Genomic DNA, 19,552 nt, shown 5'->3' on the forward strand with positions numbered 1-19,552 from the left:
CTGTCCCCTTTAGTTTTCAGTCGAGACTCTGGAACAGACAACAGACCTCTGCCCGAGGATCTCAAGGTACGTGCTGGTGCGTATGGGACTAAAAGGTCAGAAATATAACAAGGCAAGAGGCCATGAAGAGCTTTAAAAGTGATCAATAGAATTTTAAAGTCAATTCTAAAACACACTGGGAGCCAGTGTAATGAAGCTAAAATAGGAGTAATTTGGTCATATTTCTTTGTTCTGGTTAAAAGCCTGGCAGCTGAGTTCTGGACAGTCTGGAGTCGATCAATAGATTTTTGGGTTAAACAGGTGAAAAGGCTGTTGCAATAATCCAGGCGTGATGAGATGAAGGCGTGTAAAATGGTCTCGGAGTCCTTAAAAGTTAACATAGATCGAATTTTAGCTATATTTCTAAGTTGATAAAAACATGATTGAACAAGCTTTGTGGTGTGCTGCTCGAAATTTAAATTACTATCAAACCAAACACCAAGGTTCTTTGCCACAGGCTTAATGTGATTTACTAGGGAACCAGCAGATGGCAGTATTTGTTTTGCCATCTGCTGGGACCCGATGACCAGGATTTCTGTTTTGTTCAGCTGGAGGAAATTATTTGACATCCATTTTTTAACTTCACAAAGGCAGTTGTTAAGTGAACTCAGCATTCCAGGGTCTGTGGATCTGACGGGCAAGTACATTTGTGTGTCATCAGCATAAATATGAACAGAAATGCCATGTTTATGGATAATATGTCCAAGGGGAAGCAGATACAAGGAAAACAAAATGGGTCCTAAGACCAACCCCTGAGGCACACCATATTTAACTGGACAGAACGAAGAGACATAGTTGTTTACAGACAGGCAAAACTTCCTATTTGACAGGTAGGATGAAAACCATTCTAGGGCAGTACAAAGTACAGTACTTTAAAAGTGTACATACTGCTTAAAAATGCCGAAACAACACATGCTATAATAAAGATGTCTTTATTCCTCACACAGGGCGTGACAATCATACATCTGTCCAGCTTGGCAACTATGCAGCAGGAACTTCATCTTCAGGCCTACAAAGCAAAGTCCCTGTTCAGATCTCTGACTGGGTAACATCTTATGAAGTTTCATGGGAGAAAATGCCACCAAATTTGCGACAGTGTGTCGTGCAAGGCCAGCGACCCAGAAAGCAGGAGCGTTTAGCTTTGGTGAGAATGGTTGTGGACTCGATCAGGGATAAATGTTTCAACTCAACTCTAAAGTTGTAGCACTTAAAGGGTGAAGTGCAGTAGCCAAAAACAGCTGAAATTTGCTCAAAATTTCATTTTTCATTTCATACTCTTCAGGTGGCTGTTCACACTGCCCATACAAACAGTGACCAACTGCTGGATCAGTGTGTGCCGTCAGTCTGTGTTTGTCGGATAAAATTGTTCGAGTTTGACGTGTGTACGGGTTTGGTGGAGTTGGTGGAAAGTCTGAACAATGTGCGCCGTTTTCCAGCAAGAAAGTGTGTTCCCTTGACAACTAAGCCTATACTCATGAGCGTAACGTTTCCTCCCCACAGACTCTCTTCAAACTAGAAAATTAGTTGAAGTGTCCAGTTAATAACTTTATGCTGAATGAAGTTGAATAATTACTTAAAGAGAGAAATGGAGCGTGCAAAATCTAAATTTAAAATCTAAGAATGAATGTTGTTAAAACATCAATTGAGTTTGTGTTCAAGTTTCAGAGACAGGTGAAATGTGGGCACTGTTAGTAGTTCAAGTGTCAGTTGGTACGTAAGGAGTGACCGCAATTAAAATGCCAACTGTATTAAGTATTTCAGCTGTCAGTTAACAATTTATACCTAGTTGAAGTATCAGTTAATGTGAAAGCAGTTGAACTGTTATTTAAAGAAAGAGATTGCACTTGAAATGTAAGATGAGCAGTAAACAGTGAAAGTAATTCAAATTCCAGTTGAATTTGAAGTGTGAGAGATGGTTGACGTGTAAGCTGGTATGTAAGAGGTGACAGCAGTCAGTTGAAGTATCTGAACAGTCAGCTAAAGATGGAAAAAAAGTTGAAATTTAGTGCTGAAAGCAGTTGAAGTGTCAGTTAAAGAGCAAGAAATTAAAGATTTATTTATGTTTGAAAAGTTGTCTAGAAAGATTTCCAGCAAAAAAGGTTGATGCTGTTTGCATTTATGACGCTAAAATGGCTGTAATTGATATTGCAACTGTAATGTATTTTGTTAATGATGGAATAGTCTGATCTTCTTGAAGCCATTTTAACTCTTCTCCCAATGAAGTCAGGGAATATCATTACCAGTAACTTCATTTCTCCTGGTTGTTGTGGAATTTTATAACATGCTCAGTAAGTTGGAGTATGGCAACAGAAGCCACAGGTGTCTCTAATGTTCAACAATTAAAAAGCATATTGTAAGGACAAATGTTCGTGTTCTTTTGGCAAAAAAATTAAATGGTTTGCAGTGTTGTAGGCCTACTGACATAGGATTTTAAGAAAAGATAAATGTGTACTTTGTATAAAGTAAATTAAATATAGCCAATTAAAATTCAGTACACTGTAAATGAAAATACAGTAAAACAGTAAGTGAAAAACAGTAATAACACTGTAAAGGACAATACAGTAATATTATTGTAAATGAAAAAACAGTAATAATACTGTAAAGGACAATACAGTAATATTATTGTAAATGAAAAAACAGTAATAATACTGTAAAGGACAATACAGTAATATTATTGTAAATGAAAAAACAGTAATAATACTGTAAAGGACAATACAGTAATATTATTGTAAATGAAAAAACAGTAATAACACTGTAAAGGACAATACAGTAATATTATTGTAAATGAAAAAACAGTAATAACACTGTAAAGGACAATACGGTAATATTATTGTAATGTAAATTACAGTAACTTACTGGCATCCAGCTGCCTGTAAAATTTACAGCAATCTTTTTACAGTGTTGTCTTGTAACAGGTGAAACATTAAGCACACACAAGCTCAATCATCTACTACAGAAAATATAATAATATACAGAAAACATGCGATTAAATTAATGTACAACAAAAGCTAAAACCCTGTGTACTGTCTTGTGTGTCCTCCTTCTCTGACTTCTGCTTCTTCTACTCTGACAGGAAATGTTTCATATGACACATTTTACAGAACTTCCCGAATTTGCTATTTTAGCCTGAAGGTTTGAAGTTTTCTTTTATTGTTTGCGGCTCTGTCTGATCCGCCAGACGATGTGGCAGCATACTCTGTGTTTCTGTCTCATTCTGTCGGGGATCATCACAGGTAAGATCCTGTCTTCTTTGTTCAGGCAGGACAGGATCATCTATGAAGCTGTAATGTCAGGTTTGTTGGTGTTTTAAATAATGTAGTCAAACAACCTCCCTCCCTTTAAAGGCAACAGTTTATCAAAGAGGATTTTAAAGGAGCTATGTGAGGATTTTCTCTAGCGGTGAGGTTTCAGATTGCGAGTGCTCGAACACATGAGCGACCACTCTGCATCGGCCAAAACAGAAATAACAGGAGAAAACTTCACACAACATGCTGAAAACTCCCACTGCAACGTTAGAGTAATATTTTTATCAGCTTGAAATTAAACTAATACATGCTTGTTACATGACGTTACACTGACTGCATTTAGCCGACAGCTTTTCAGTTACTTATCTGCGGATCGGGAATTATTATAGCATTCTGCAGTGGAAATATCAGCAACTGCTGGACGTTACATTAACTAAAGCACAACATCACAATATATTTCACATGCTTTGCAGTAATGTCAGTTTACCTGTCCAATAGGATGAACGCCAACTCTGGATCGATTTTACTATCCAAAACAAAGCAGAGGTCTTTCCGTGACACTCACGCCATTCAGATATTGACTCTGTTCTTGTTTGGCCTGACAGGCTTCAGCACATACATTTCTTAAGTGGAGTTTGTGTTGGGAGCTGGGAGCCGGTCGTGTTTTGGTGTTAGTGGACTCTGTCGTGGAAATTAAATACCCGGTGAGGGGTCAATTGGTAATCTGCGTTGTTCTCACTGTGTTCACGTGCGGCCATGGTGTGCGTGATGGTGCGGTCAATAAGACCCATGTCTTTGGTGTAAGAGACCCGAGTTCAGTTCCCACTGCGACACATCCACTAATGTGTCTCTGAGCACTGACACTTCCGACACGGGAAATGGCCCCTCCAAGCAACAAGAAAGAGGGCAAATGGATCTTTTACTCATTTAGCTTACGCTTTTATCCAAAGTGACTTACATGACCCGTTTACAAATGGGCAATGAAAAGTGATTCATTTCATTTAAAGACTTCATATACACACTTCAAACATTATCTGCTACTATATACTTACCATTTTACAGATCTGGACCCGATCACTGTTCTTGTACAAAGTATTTTAGAGAACCAACTGTGAAGTCTAAAAATAACCCAGAATCAGTGGAAATGGCCCCAAACTGTCTTGAGCTCACCCGGATGTGATCCTCCTCTTCAGGGTCTCTGTCGGTGTCTTGGACCATAAAGGTCTCTCCGGTGGTCTCTATCTCCAGAAGAGACGACGCCGTCCTCAGCGGCTCCTTCACCCATCCCAAACAACAGTGGGAGTGGCTGCTGCTGCCCCCGTGTTCCTGCTCGACACCCTCTGCTGCAACGACTATTGTTATTATAATCATTAACATTACGATTATTATCATTAACACTACTATAAATATCTGTACCATTTTTCATTTAGTCTATAGCAACATCACCTTTACTGTCTGTACCTCTGTGTGGATATTGTGTAGGCTGCATCCCTCCCCTCCCTCTCTCCTTACATCTCTCTCTCTCTCTCTCTCCCTCTCTCTCTCACCCCAACCGGTCGAGGCAGATGGCCGCCCACCCTGAGTCATGGTTCTGCTCGAGGTTTCTGCCTCTTAAAAGGAAGTTTTTCCTTGCCTCTGTCTCCTAGTGCTGCTCTTGGTGGGAACTGTTGAACTGTACTTCTGTAAATATCATCATAGAGTACGGTCTAGACCTGCTCTTTTATGAAAAGCGCTGTGAGATAACTGTTGTTGTGATTTGGCGCAAAACAAATAAAACTGAATTGAATTGAAAAGCCAGCACTGGAGAATAAACCAATCCAACTAACATGATTTTTCTACCAGGGCAGTAAATGTTTAGCTGGCTGATGCTTCCATGCTCTGAGATCTTTTATTGCCAATTAACGTTACTGATCAGCTGATTGTCTCGCTAAGGTAACCAGCAAAGCGAAACCACAGGCTGGAGAATAAGTAGGTGACGTGAAATTAATCCAACTACTCATTGACAGGGGAAACACGTCACCTCTCTCTCTGATTATAGCCAGCTTCAAACAACAGCTTTCGTTTGCATCGCTAAAGTCTGACAAACTTAAGTTAATTACCTGTCCAGCAGACAACTTCAGCTCCGCTTTGAAAACATCTGCCCCACATCAAACCTTCCATCTGGGAAAATCCACAACATCCGTGATTTCTGCTGTCAGCTGTTTGTATCTGTCCCGACTCCTCTGGCTTCATGGAATAAAGATCCACACGTTGGCTGTCGTGCTAAATAACACGTGTGCGCGTTCATTTGTCCAAATGTCAGTGGAGTAGAGATTAGAAGAAACGCGCTCTTTAGTGCGGTTTGTCCGTTGTCAGCTATTGTAGAAACATGACAACAAAATACAGCGACCTCCACAGCAGGGGGTGCCCGCAGGTATGTTTTGATTATTGCTTGTTAGAGGCTAATGTCTAATGTTTACTTTGACTTTGTTGTCGATTGATCAATCATATATAGGCTACACTTTGCTGTATGAATGGTGGCTTTTTAAGTCGTCCTGATGTTAAAGGTTTTGGCACATTATAAAATTTTTTCTTGTGAATGCTTGTAACGGGGTTTATAAAAGGCCTTTTCAGACGGCTTTAATCCGCGGGGTCGCTCTGCGCTCCTCATCAACAGACAGGCAAACAAGTTCTCTGTAACTGCCGTGATCCCGTTAAAACTGTCGCGTTCGTTCTCGTCTCACGCACACGCCCGCCCGCTGCCAGAGTAGAAATGTCAAACTTTTTCCTTCAGTTTTAACAATAGACAGAGACTGATCAGCTGTTTGATCTGAGTTTCTGTTTCTTTAACAGTTAGGCCACCAGATCTTACACAGGCAGTAACCTTTGCTGCTGTCTCTTATTCTTTAAAAATATTCTATTAACTTCTAATAAACTAATTTGAAAGTTAGTAGTTATATTATTTAGTTATAGAATCAATTATTTCATGCTGCATGTTGCACATTTAGCTGTTGAAGTTTGGTAAATGTATACAAAATAATAATCATTATAGAGAGGTGGCGATGGAACAGTGGATTAGACACTTGTCTTTGATTTCCACTGCAACACTTCCACCAAATACCATATATGCTATAATAGAGCCGCTGCCAGTTTGATCAGGGTGTGGGGGGTCTCAGTATATTTTCCTGCTTTTTTGCCCTTTGCCAATCACATGCCTGATTCATTGAGGGGGTCCAGTTTCAAGGTTGTGGTGCTCTGCATGCTGGCAGTACCAGAAAGTAAAGGTGACCGAGTTTCCAGGCTCAAGCAATTAATAGACTAAACTAAGATTTAAGCTGCACGAGTCTACGTAATATGATTTGCTGAATGTGTGCACAACATACTGTTGAACCAGTGATTGCACCAACATTAGGTCTTGTTTCTGGACTTCCCGGGGAGCAGATGGTTCTCGTTTGCATTGCAAAATAACGTAAATAATCTTAAGCAAAGCAGCTGCCTGCTTGTTTTTGTGTGAAGCTTCAGTTCTAATGAGACTTTGTTTCTTTACAGCTCAGCATGCCGGTTTGAAAAGCTCCACACGACACCCAGAGGAATCAGGTGAGTTTCAGACTGCACTTGAAGCAGGCCAGACGTCATGTTGTAGTAAGGTGTAAGGTGGTGCTGGTCCCACTGCAGTCACACCAGCCAAATGAAAATTAAGGCGGAATAGGCTGTTTTTATTGTTCAAGCAGTGAATTTTTCACTAATGCTGCTATTTACTAAGAATGAAACAGTTTCACAGGAGCCACCACCAGGTGGAAGGGCAGCTTAGATCCTTATTAATATAACTGTGTTTATATATTTTAAATGTTTGGCTCCAACATTGATACTGTGGAAAACAAACATATGAAAATGGATTTTACAGGGTGAAACTTTGTTATTTCAGACGTCTTCTACTCTCCTGTGAACGTTCATTGATGAGTCAGGTATGAAAAATTAACAAAACACACATTTATTCTTTCCTTTCTGCAGCCAGAGGGGGTTTTAGGTGTGGGGCATAAGGGGCACGTGGGTCGAGGCTTTTCTTGAGATGCATCAGATATTAATTTATGTTGGACATTCAGTCTCACTTTGTGTTATTTTCCTGATCCTCTCTACTTTAATCAGGTCCTAACAATCCTCTGATATTATACAGAGCTAGTGAAGCTAACAGCTCATTTAGATGCATGTATCCTTTGTTTTTGTTTTTTTAGGAACAACAAAGGAAGTCGCTTCAACTTCAGATCATGAACGCAGTAGAAAGAGGAAATGTGAAAAGAAATACACTTCACGTTGTTTATCCTCAGAAAAATCCCATCTTTAAGTCTGCATTCTCTTAAAGGAATCCCAATAATAATAACTTTACTTTGCCCTGTGACGGCCTGTCCAGGCTTCAGACAATGTTAATCTCAAACATTCACACGGCACTCGAGCCTCGATCTCTTGAGTTTAACTGACTGATCCATCCGCCCTACCACCTCCTTACATGAACTTTGTGGCCCGTTACACCACGTCGCCTGACGTCTTCTGCCAGTAGAGGTCGCAGCCTAACAAGAAACCCAAATATGGGTTGTAATAAGCTGCTGCATCAAAGATAAATGTTAGGTTTCTTTACAAGGGTCTGGACCACAGCACATATATAAGTACATGGAAAAGTAAAATCCTGGGCCCAACTTTGTCAGTACCCTCTTTTTTATCGGAATAAAATCTGTTGCACTTTTTCCATCACTCTAAAATGATGCTCGTGCTTCTCTAAGTGTGAAAACTCTTTATTATTGCACCTTTCCAGATCTTCCAGATATTGTTTAGGTGTTTTGTTTCACATGTGTTGCGTAATTAATAGCTCTTGCTCTTATGTGCATCATGTATTATTAGTCTTTTATTAAAGATCCCTTCCAGACATGTTTTATAAAACACTAAATGGAAAACCAACATCTCCTCCTTCTCTTAATGTTAAAAGCTGCTTCAGGACACCAGACGTCTTTACGACTTTATGTTAAAGTCTCAGTGTTTGTGACCTACAGGCTTTATGTCCACATCACAGTTGTGTAAGTTTCATACGGGACCGTGATTGGCTCTAACTAGGAGGTAAACTGAGATTTGAGGTGAGAGAAACTTTGATTCAGCAGATGAATGCGACACTCTGACATCACAGGTTTTTTATTTGAGAGGTCTTTAAGTAATCGGTTGTATTATTCTGTTAAGCAGCAGCAGTTATAGTTGGTATCAGACAGTCTGTTCCTATCGTTCGAGTCTTAGTGCAGTGGTTCTCAAAGTGGGGACCCCAAGTGGTCCTTGAGGTTGTTCCAGTGGGTCCCCAGCTGAACGAGGAATAATTTATTTTCACTATAATTCCATGCATAAGAAACACAATGACAGAATGTGTGACTATTTGGCTCATGGGTTTCGTTCACTTTCTGTAATAAAACATCTGAAAGCCTAAATCCGGTAAATCAGGTGGGGGAGCTCAGTTTAGAACAAGGGCGTCAGTAGAAACAAAACACTTAGCTAATGAGATGTGGCAATGCAGAATATCGGGGTCGCGAGAACAAGACTAGAAGATATTTCAATACTATTAAAAAGAAATATGCATTGATGAAATAAACAACTGGGGGCTCTGGGGGTCCTTCCCTCAGAAGACTCTGAGCATTAAACATTTAATTTCCTGCATTCTGAGACATTTTCTGCACAGATTTATTGAGGGGAAACAAAATTCAGGTGGCCGGTGAAGAATCTAATCTAAAAATATAATGGAATATAATTCAGAAATCAGTAAATAGTTTTTTTTTTTTTTTAGCAAATGCTTTCAAAAAGTGGTGGAGACATGTCCGATCTCAGTCGTTCTGTGCTGCTCTCAGATCTGTTTTTCCTGTCTTCCCTCCTCTTTTGTCACGTTCACAGGGAGAGAACAGAAAACTTGGTCTAAAACCAACTGTCTGAAGAAGTTGTTAAAGGTACTGACTGGTTTTTGGGTCATTTTATAATCAGCAGCCTGTTTTTTTGTTTTTTTTTTTGGCTTAAGCTCTTCTTCTTTTGGAAAATGCACATTTGTTTCTTCTATATTTGAATTGCGTTGCATTTTTTCTTCATGTGCAAATAAACCGTTCTAAAGGCATTTTCATTTGTTATTTAACTGCAAACTGTATTTCAGAAGGTTTTTAATAAATTATGCTTTAAAAAAGTGGTGGGGATCCTTGATGTGAAAACGTTTTTAGAACCAGCCATCCCTGAGTTCAGCTGCTGTGTGTATTTACTCCCTCCAGCAGGGGGAGCCAGAGGTCGACTTAGTGTTATCAGAATATATTTTCCCATCACCTTATTGGAAAACCTTTCTCCAGTATTTTGACTGAAGAAATTCAATTTACTGAATCAAATCAGGTCACTTATTTATCCAATAAAAAGACTACAGAGGTGAAAGTATGTAGACGCCTCTGTGTGTCGATGCTTCAGCAAACAATGATGTTTCTGTGGATGGATTACAGAACAGGCCGACTGTGCTCAGGCCACGGGGCCCCGGGGGTGAGGGGGGCCTACTATCAACACTTTTCATTGGAAAGTCGAAAGGGCTCAGTCAAAACGAGGCACGTCCTGTTTGCTTCATCCCAATCCAAGTCCAGGTCCTGATCGCGATCCTGACGAAGGAAAACTGTCAGTAAAAGATTAGGAAACACGCTACATTACAGAGTATTTATACTAATTATTTAGTATATACACTATCCGTGAAACTACTTTGTGTTTAAGAGGGGCAGTACAGAAATATTTTTACTTATTATTAAGTACCATTCCTTTACAGGAAAAATGGAGAAAACAAGGTAACAGTGATCAGGAAGGGAACATGTATATTTAAAATACGATACCAAATACCCCTATTGTATCAATACAATTAATAAACTACTATAAACTAGCATTTTTGTATTTCAGAAATACTTTACCAAGGTGCCAAGAAATCCCAGCCTGTTTGATTCCTTCATCAGAACGCTGAATAATCATCACGTAGACTTCTCACAAAGTATTTTTAAACTACAAAATACGAAACACTGAAGTTTTGTGACACAAAATATAAAGTTATTTTTAATAACCCTATAAAATGCAAATGACCACATCCTATAGTGTATTTTATATTAGTGCTGAAATGTTTTCATGATAAAAAAAAGTCATATAATTTTCTATCAATAATTATCAAAATGTCAAATCATTATTTCTTTCAGGTTCCTGAGTGAAAGTTGTGTTTTTAAACTTTTCTTTATGCTCAGAACAAACACTTGATTCCAAACAGAGGATCACTTCACAAATCTGAGGCAGAAGATTCAAAACTATTATTATAAAATCTGTTTTCAACTAAATGAAATTAAGTAATAACTTAATTTCAGTCATTTTTCCTCAACAAAATAAATATCTTGATAGAAAAATTAAGTGCTCTTTCTTGATTCAAATGAATAAAGTCAAATATTTATTTATATTTATAAGATCTATTTTTATTGAGGAAAATTATATATTATTGTTTTATTGTCCAGCTCTACATGAAATATTTGAAATACACGTATCACAAACACTGCCCACCCTGCGTACAGTGATGATATTTAAATGAAGGCAGATATGGTATCATTTCTTTCAAAACAATGATACAAAAAAAGTTTTGGGAATTTACAGTTTTAAAGTATTAATTATATAAAAGTACTCCAAAGTATTAATGTAATATAAAATACTATGTACAGACTTTGGCCATGTTGTTTATATTGACTACAGTGGGGGATTTTTTATGAACACAGAATTTAGGAATTAGTACCAACCCAAGTTTCAGATCAAAAGTGGCAGGTTGTGAATGTTTGCCTGAGAGGCTGAACTCAGGGCCCAAACCTAACTGTGAAGCATCCCTAAAATCTCTTATTTTTTTGTCTTCACCATTTGAAGCTTTGACGCAGCCAGTGAGATTAAATCAACCTCAAGAAAGAAGCTCCGGGAAATGTTTTTATCAGGTATCACCAAACCGTTTCGAGGGCGGCGCTTAAATAACCCTAAAAGGCCTCTGTGGTTTGGTGAGAGCGGCGGCTGCCTGCGGCGCAGCTGAGGCTTTCACTGCGGCTCGATCACCTGCATCTGACACTCCTGAAACTCCAACCTGAGAAACACACACAGGTTTACCTTCTGCAGATCCTCTGGTCAGTTTTTTTTCAAGTCACTTTAGTCCAGAAGCTGCTGCAGGTTTCAGCTTCACTTCCTGCTGCTGAAAGTTTGGCAAGTTTGAAAGTTTGTTTGTGTGTATCCGCTGGTGTGTGTTTAACCGCTTTGTGGCCACAGGATGTGGTTGAAAGTGTGAAGCATCTATTTTCACGTCTCCATGGAGATGAGTAAAGCTGCTAAATAAGAAGAGAATAACGGCTCCTTACTTCTCTGCTGCTGCTCTGAAAGATCAAGATCAAGATCAACGTTATTGTCCCCTGAGGGAAATTTTGTCAGCAACAAACGGACTTCACAGTCACACAGATGAATTCAGTCTGTTCCACATTTACATTGTGTGTGAGACACTAACCACCTGTTGACTCAACTGGTTGAATCAACTCACTGTTTAGTTGCACGCGATACTCATGAAGTCACGAACGATAATAAAATCGTTAAAACATTAACAACCGCAAGTGCTAAAAAAAATAATTTAAGAACAAGGTAGTTAAAATTTGCAACTAATTGCCAAATAAGATGTACGGAAGAGGATTAGGGCCACATGTGGAAAAAAAAATTGAGTTCTGAGATTAAAGTCAGACCTTAATCTCAGGCTGTGTCTGAAATCACCCTCGACTCACCATTCGCCATTTTGTAGTGCTGTCCGAATGTACGGGGGTAATTATTATGCCCTTTACAGTCCACGCAGTGAATCCCAGAATGCATCCCGATGTAAAACGGTCGACCGATTGACTCTTGGCTAAGCCACGGCCCGAAGAGAGAGTCGTTTCAGCGGGGGTCCAAAACGCTTGACCGTCACGTGGTTCATGGAGACCGCAGATAGTTCCCAGAAGTCCCGGGCGGGCAGTTGAGCTCGACAGTGTGGCTGATGGCTGACTGCTTTTTTAACACGGGGTGTTAAGTCGAGCCAGGACCTTCCTGCAGCCAAGTGGACAGCTAACTGTCACGGTATCATCGTATATGTTGGCACCCAGTAGGGCTGGGTGTCGTTTCAATTTCATCGATTCTGATTCTACTTTTGGAATCTGGTTCTTCTGGACTCTCAGATCTGGTTCCTGCACCACAGATCTTGTCGGGACCTTCCTCCTCTTCCTCCTCTTCCTCCTCTTCCTCCTCTTCCCCTTCATGTCTCTAAAGTGAAAGGAGTCTCTGTCCTAGAGGGGCGTCTCTGGGACTCGTCTTATCTGTACCCATGATTGGTTTCCCTTCAGTGTAAAAGCTGAACGTCGGCTCACCTGTGTTTAGTACCTGAGACGTTGCTACTGTTGGCGTTAGCTGGATCTGGGAGAGCGCGACACGTTGAACACGGTGAAGCGTTCCTTCAGATTCACACCGTGTTGAAGGAAACGCTTCGTCACGTTGGAGCTGCTTCCTCCCTCTTAGATTTACAGTAATGTGATTACTTTTAATTTGATGTTTAGTGTGAGGTATTATAATTTGAAATTCAGTAATTAGAGACGGTTCCAGGCAGCCGCCTACTTTGCCCTTTCCTCTGTCTTTCCTCCTCCAGTTCAGTGTTACTAAATTATTAATGAGAACTCTGAGAGCATTTTAGTAAACAGAAATTCAGGAGCTTCGTGCAGCAACTCAGCACAGCGACTCGTTTGTGTTTTGTGTGTACTCCATCCAGGAGAATCCATTTTGTCTGTTGTTCTTGAATGAGTACGTACTTCCACTTGCGCAGAGGACGGTTGAGAAGGCGGATCACAGATCACATGCACGCTGCTGAAAGAATGTGGGCAGGGCTACCATGTAAATGTAAATGTAAATGCTCCGTACTTGTATAGCGCCTTTCTAGTCTTTTCGACCACTCAAAGCGCTTTTACACTACATCTGCATTCACCAGTCATACACATTCATACACTGAGCCTCAAACGGAAACTAACATTCACACTCATTCATACACTGGCGGAACAGCCGCCAGGGGCAATTCGGGGTTCAGTATCTTGCCCAAGGACACTTCGACACGCAACCAGGGGGAGCCAGGGTTTGAACCGCCGACCTTCCGATTAACGGCCAACCCGCTCTACCTGAGCCTCAGCCGCTCCTGGCGACCTGTCAATCAGGATAGAGGCGACTCGTTTCCGCTGCTCTGTACATTTAACACAGTCAAGTCGGCTGCTCATTTTTCAGGAAGTACGTTTTGTTTTAAGCCTGGTTGTCGCTAGTCAATATTAGCATCCCAGCTAACATGACTTACAGATGCACCTTGTTAACCAAGCTAGCTAGCTCCACCCTCTCGCCCAAATATGTTCACGTCTGGTTCCAAAAAGACATCGGCCAAACTTGAGCAACGGTGACGTCACGACGGCTACGCCCACTTCAGGCTGGACCAAAGCGGAGGACACCTGTGCTGCTAGCAGCGTGGCTAAAAACTGATAAGGTGTGAGGGACGAACAGGGCTGCGCGGGGACATTTTAGGTCGCTGAAAGCTCTCACATCTTGTCAAGTCTTAAAACTTCCTTTCTAACTCTGGAAATTATTCTGTATGTGACAATCCCACAGCGGTGGTGGAGCGGGGTCAGGTATCCACATATTTTTGGCCACACACTTTATTTTCAAACCAGAAAATGTACTTATTATGACTTAAAACCAGTAAACTTTCATTTTACACGGCTGAACCTCTGCAAAATATAAATATTTCATCTGATAATCTCTATCATAACTCAGCAACTCCATCCGCTAATGAAGCCCACGAGATGAGGGTGAAAGCTCTGCAGTCACAGGACCATTTGTTGTCTCGGCCTGTCCTCTGTGTGCTGGAACAGTCTGTCCTGTGTTCAGTGTGTTGAAGAGAAACGTCCTGCCAGCAGCTCTCTGAACAATCGTGTGTTTGGACTGAACGCTGGTGTCTTTCTGTGAAGCTCTGGAAGCTTTCAGGCTGCTGCTGCTGCTGCTGCTGCTGCAGTGTTTCCTGACAGAGACCACACCTCCTGTCAACGCTCGCACACTCAGCCATGATGGAACCACCACACACAGGATGCTGACTTCAAAATAAAGGCATGAAAACTCTGCTCCCCAAGTGACACACAACAGCAGAAATGAGATGTGTGAAGTGTTTTTATGTCTGAATACATGATGTTAAATGAAGAACTGTCCAATGTGAGCCAAATGTACTTGTAAGGCCAGATCCACACTAACACGGGAGTACAGAGAGACTGTGGCGGCGGGAAACAGACTGAGAGTCGTCGTGAAGCAAATATGGAAACATGCACAGTACAAGTGTTATTCACACAGTACAAAATGCTTTAATAAAAACATCAAAACTAAAACTCTTGTCATCGTTTTTAAAGCCTTCTGTTTTCTCCTGTCAGCTCTAACACGCTATCCCGGAGTTTAAAACCAAAACGGGGTCAGCAGCGTTTTTTAAACTTCAACGTTTTAGGTGTTCGAACTTGTCGTTTAAGTCTGGATGGTAGGTGCAAACGTAGCTTTGAGTTTTAAAACAAAAAATAGTGTGGATGGAGCCCAACTGTAGGTCCGTACCTGTAAACTTGAGATTTACACGTACACTTGAGTTCTGTGTGAATTTATTTTCACGCACAGAGTAACTGCTAAACTGTTTTTATTGGCTATAAGGCCACGGGTATTTTAATAAACAGAGTTTTTCCTCTTTGGTTCAAAAGAAAAATCTCTGACTACATGAAAACGTAAAAAACACGCTATCCAGCGCTGAAACCAGCAGGCAGCGATATGACCCGAACCGCAAAGCCACCAATCAGAGATAAAATCGTAAACAAAGCAGCAACACTGCAACAAGAATGTCTTAAAATCTTCTCCCTGGCAGGAGTTTTCAAAACCTGACTCTGTGTTTCCGTGTGGACGATCGCGGAAAAGTTTTGAAAATGCCTGTGTACGTGTGGACAGGGCCTAAACATTTGTGCAAATCTTCTTTATCAGTTCACAAAATGTTTTATAAATAAACAGTTTATAGATCTTCTTACAGTTTGATTAAATAAAATCTATTTGTGCAGATTTTAATGTAAAATTACAGAACAGTTTCGCACAGTCCACACTCCGTAAATATGGACAGATTATTATTTCAATACACCATCTTAGTGATCAATAGCTTTCAAATATTATATAACCTACGTCTCTTACTTCTGATGGACGGTACACGTTTAGTACTTGTTTTCATGACATTGACTTCAATTTCTCATTGTTTGTTAATAAGAATATTCATAATAATAATAATAATTGCAATATCAAAATGTTTTCTTTTGATTAAGATTATCTGTAAGAAACAAACAAACAAAGCAGTGAAAGACCAATTAATCTGGCGGATATCCAGCATTTTGAGATAATCTGCGTCAGCACTCAGGAGGCCAATATCTTATCCTAAATGACAGCAGCTCTAATCTAACAGCATTACTGGCTAGAGTTAAATAGATCTAGTTATACTGTAGAGAATAAAGCAGCTGTATGACGTCTGACAAACTGAACCTCGCTCTCCCTTCACGCTCTGAAATCTCCAGCAGAACCAAAAGTATGTTTCTGTTTCACTCATTAATAAACAAGACGTTACTGCTGAGAGAACATGTATGTTAGGTTGGATATATCGGTATTATATATCGGCCACTGAAAAGATATTACTGTATTTTCAATGAATGACAGTCGCTTCATGTTACCTCGCAGCTGAATAAACAAACACATATTTTCCACATGCACACAGTTTCCCCTCAGAGTCCTCTGCCACCAAATGAACACAGCTGGGGAGTTTTCTTTTAGAAATACATACAGCAAAGTCAAAAAAACACGAGTAAAAATACTTGTTTTATATATATATATAGCTTCCTTGAGAGAGGAAGAGGCCTCCCTCAGTGAAGGAGAGGGAGGGGTTAGGGAGGGAAAGTATTCAGTTAAGAAAATAAATCCATGTTAAACTCACTAATATAGAATTATACAATTGAATTGTGAATGTGTCATTATTAATAGATTACTAAAAGCCTTTTAATGTGTCAATTAAAAGACATAAAAAAGGAAGATTAATTGCTTCTGTCTATCTAGATATTTTATGTATGTATATATATACTGTATGTATATAAGCTCAGCAAAAAGAAGAAACATCTCTTTTCCTGGACACTGTATTTTTAAGGTAATTCTATAAAATTCCAAATAACTTTACAGATCTTTATTGTAAAGGGTGTGAATACGTATTCGCATGCTTTGGTCAATGAACCAAAAACAATCAATGAACATGCAGCTGTGGAATTGTCATTAAAACCCTGACAGCGTGCAGACAGGACACAGTTATAAAACTTAAAACACTAAAAAGAAAAGATGCACAGGGTCCCTGCTCATCTAAGTAAACGTGACAGCTGCTCGTCCTCCCAGTGGGGGACCACATGTGGCAACACCTGCACAGGACCACAGGGCCACACCACATATTCATCCTTCCTTACTTAATGTTGACCTCCCCTTTGTTCAGGGACACACATTTCCATTTGAACTCTGTTCAGTTTACCGCTTGTTGAATCTTTTTATGTTTGCTGGTAAAAAAAGAAAAAAAAGCAGTTGTAAGTGAGAGGACTTTTCTTTTTTTGCTGAGTAGGTTTTATATTGGATAGATACATAAACCGAACAGTGACGTTTATTCTGAAGTCTCTCTGCCGGAAGTGTCCGTGTTTATCCGGTCGGTCTTGACGGGCGTGACGTTCTCAGACAGACGGGCTGTAACGGTGGACGGTGACTCTGCTGCAGTTTAACTTATCTAAACATTTATTTCCCCCCCGTGTTGTTGTTTATTTATCACCGGCGCCGTTTCACCGTCAACATGTCTCACACCGTCGTCACGACAACAACAACAACGACCAGGGCGTCCGGTGACGGTATCGTGAACATGGGCTACACCCGGACCATCCCGGGACTGCTGAAGATAGGACAGATGGTGAGAGAACACGCAACATGGAGTTTACCCGGAATAACACGTTCACACCGGGACATCTTCACTGATAACAGACTTTACCGTCTTAAGGAAAAGTATTTAATGTGATATTTAAATATCCTGCTGTTAATGTTGGTGATAATAATTTAAATTGACACATTAACATGAATAAGTTACTGCTGTGTGTTTAAATCTTTAGAGCAACAACAACAAAAATAAATAGTTACATTTATATTGTGTGTTTTAGCTGTTAATTACTGCAAACTTGTTGATGAAGTGGAAGCATTTATTGTTAATTTCACCAGTGTGCCAGTTTACTGAAGATAATGAGATGTATCAGCAAAATTTGTTAGATTTTTTTTAGGAAATAATAAGTATGGAAATTTGACTCTTCAATTGTGCCCTGAATTACAAACATGATGTTTGTCAATTTAAAAGATAATTTAAGTCTAGAAAGTCGCAGTTTGAAAGTAAAGTAACATTTGTGAGAAACCACTCAATAAACTACAATTCTTGTCCCAACATGTTAGCGCTGGAATGCTAAGCTAACGTTTATTGCTTGCTTGCTACTTGCTCTAGATAGTTTAGTTATGTTCCACGCACAGATGTATCTCACCTGATGTGTTTAAACCAAAGACTCCTCGTCCTTTCATCGCATCATCTACAAATGGAAGCTCTTTGACGTTAGCTTCAGTGACGTCAGCTTCACTGACCTTAGGTTTAGTAATGTTAGCTTCAGTAATGTCAGCTTTAGTGACGTTAGCTTCAGTGACCTTAGGTTTAGTAAAGTTAGCTTCAGTAATGTCAGCTTTAGTGACGTTAGCTTCAGTGACCTTAGGTTTAGTAAAGTTAGCTTCAGTAATGTCAGCTTTAGTGACGTTAGCTTCAGTGACCTTAGGTTTAGTAAAGTTAGCTTCAGTAATGTCAGCTTTAGTGACGTTAGCTTCAGTGACCTTAGGTTTAGTAAAGTTAGCTTCAGTAATGTCAGCTTTAGTGACGTTAGCTTCAGTGACCTTAGGTTTAGTAAAGTTAGCTTCAGTAATGTCAGCTTTAGTGACGTTAGCTTCAGTGACCTTAGGTTTAGTAAAGTTAGCTTCAGTAATGTCAGCTTTAGTGACGTTAGCTTCAGTGACCTTAGGTTTAGTAAAGTTAGCTTCAGTAATGTCAGCTTTAGTGACGTTAGCTTCAGTGACCTTAGGTTTAGTAAAGTTAGCTTCAGTAATGTCAGCTTTAGTGACGTTAGCTTCAGTGACCTTAGGTTTAGTAAAGTTAGCTTCAGTAATGTCAGCTTTAGTGACGTTAGCTTCAGTGACCTTAGGTTTAGTAAAGTTAGCTTCAGTAATGTTAGCTTAAGTGACGTTAGCTTCAGTGACGTTAGCTTCAGTGACCTTAGGTTTAGTAATGTTAGCTTCAGTAATGTCAGCTTCAGTGACGTTAGCTTCAGTGACCTTAGGTTTAATAATGTTTGCTTCAGTAATGTTAGCTTAAGTGACATTAGCTTAAGTGACGTTAGCTAAAGTGACGTTAGCTAAAGTGACGTTAGCTAAAGTGACGTTAGCTTCAGTGACGTTAGCTTCAGACATTGAGAGAAACAGTAATGAGCTCACATATTCAGACTTTGTAACTATGTATTTTCACAGTCTGATTTGTTACAACAAACTGCAACTTTATTGACTTACTTTATCTTTTTAACTGATGCACATCGTGTGTGATTTTCTGGACACAATTCAAATTGTCTCTGCTGTGTGGTTGTGACCCGTGTCTCTGCTGTGTGGTTGTGACCCGTGTCTCTGCTGTGTGGTTGTGACCCGTGTCTCTGCTGTGTGGTTGTGACTCGTGTCTCTGCTGTGTGGTTTTCGTGTCTCTGCTGTGTGGTTTTCGTGTCTCGTGTCTCTGCTGTGTGGTTGTGACTCGTGTCTCTGCTGTGTGGTTGTGACTCGTGTCTCTGCTGTGTGGTTTTCGTGTCTCTGCTGTGTGGTTTTCGTGTCTCTGCTGTGTGGTTGTGACTCGTGTCTCTGCTGTGTGGTTGTGACCTGTGTCTCTGCTGTGTGGTTGTGACTCGTGTCTCTGCTGTGTGGTTGTGACTCGTGTCTCTGCTGTGTGGTTGTGACTCGTGTCTCTGCTGCGTATTTGTGACTCGTGTCTCTGCTGTGTGGTTGTGACCCGTGTCTCTGCTGTGTGGTTTTCTTGTCTCTGCTGTGTGGTTGTG

General features: G+C 40.2%; 1 protein-coding gene across 2 annotated transcripts in view; it reads left to right on the forward strand.

Annotated features, from left to right (window-relative positions):
• Positions 1–17,079: 17,079 nt before the first annotated feature.
• Positions 17,080–19,552, forward strand: part of cmtm7 (CKLF-like MARVEL transmembrane domain containing 7) — a 13,638-nt gene continuing 11,165 nt past the window's right edge. The window contains exon 1 of one of the 2 annotated variants that reach the window (XM_046043814.1): positions 17,080–17,346. In XM_046043814.1, the coding sequence (XP_045899770.1) occupies positions 17,233–17,346 (114 nt within the window). In that variant the 5' untranslated portion in view covers positions 17,080–17,232. The remainder of the gene's footprint in view (positions 17,347–19,552) is intronic. The other variant, XM_046043815.1, reaches the window with a different exon arrangement.

Source organism: Micropterus dolomieu, linkage group LG03 (assembly GCF_021292245.1).
Source record: "Micropterus dolomieu isolate WLL.071019.BEF.003 ecotype Adirondacks linkage group LG03, ASM2129224v1, whole genome shotgun sequence".
NCBI lineage: Eukaryota > Metazoa > Chordata > Actinopteri > Centrarchiformes > Centrarchidae > Micropterus > Micropterus dolomieu.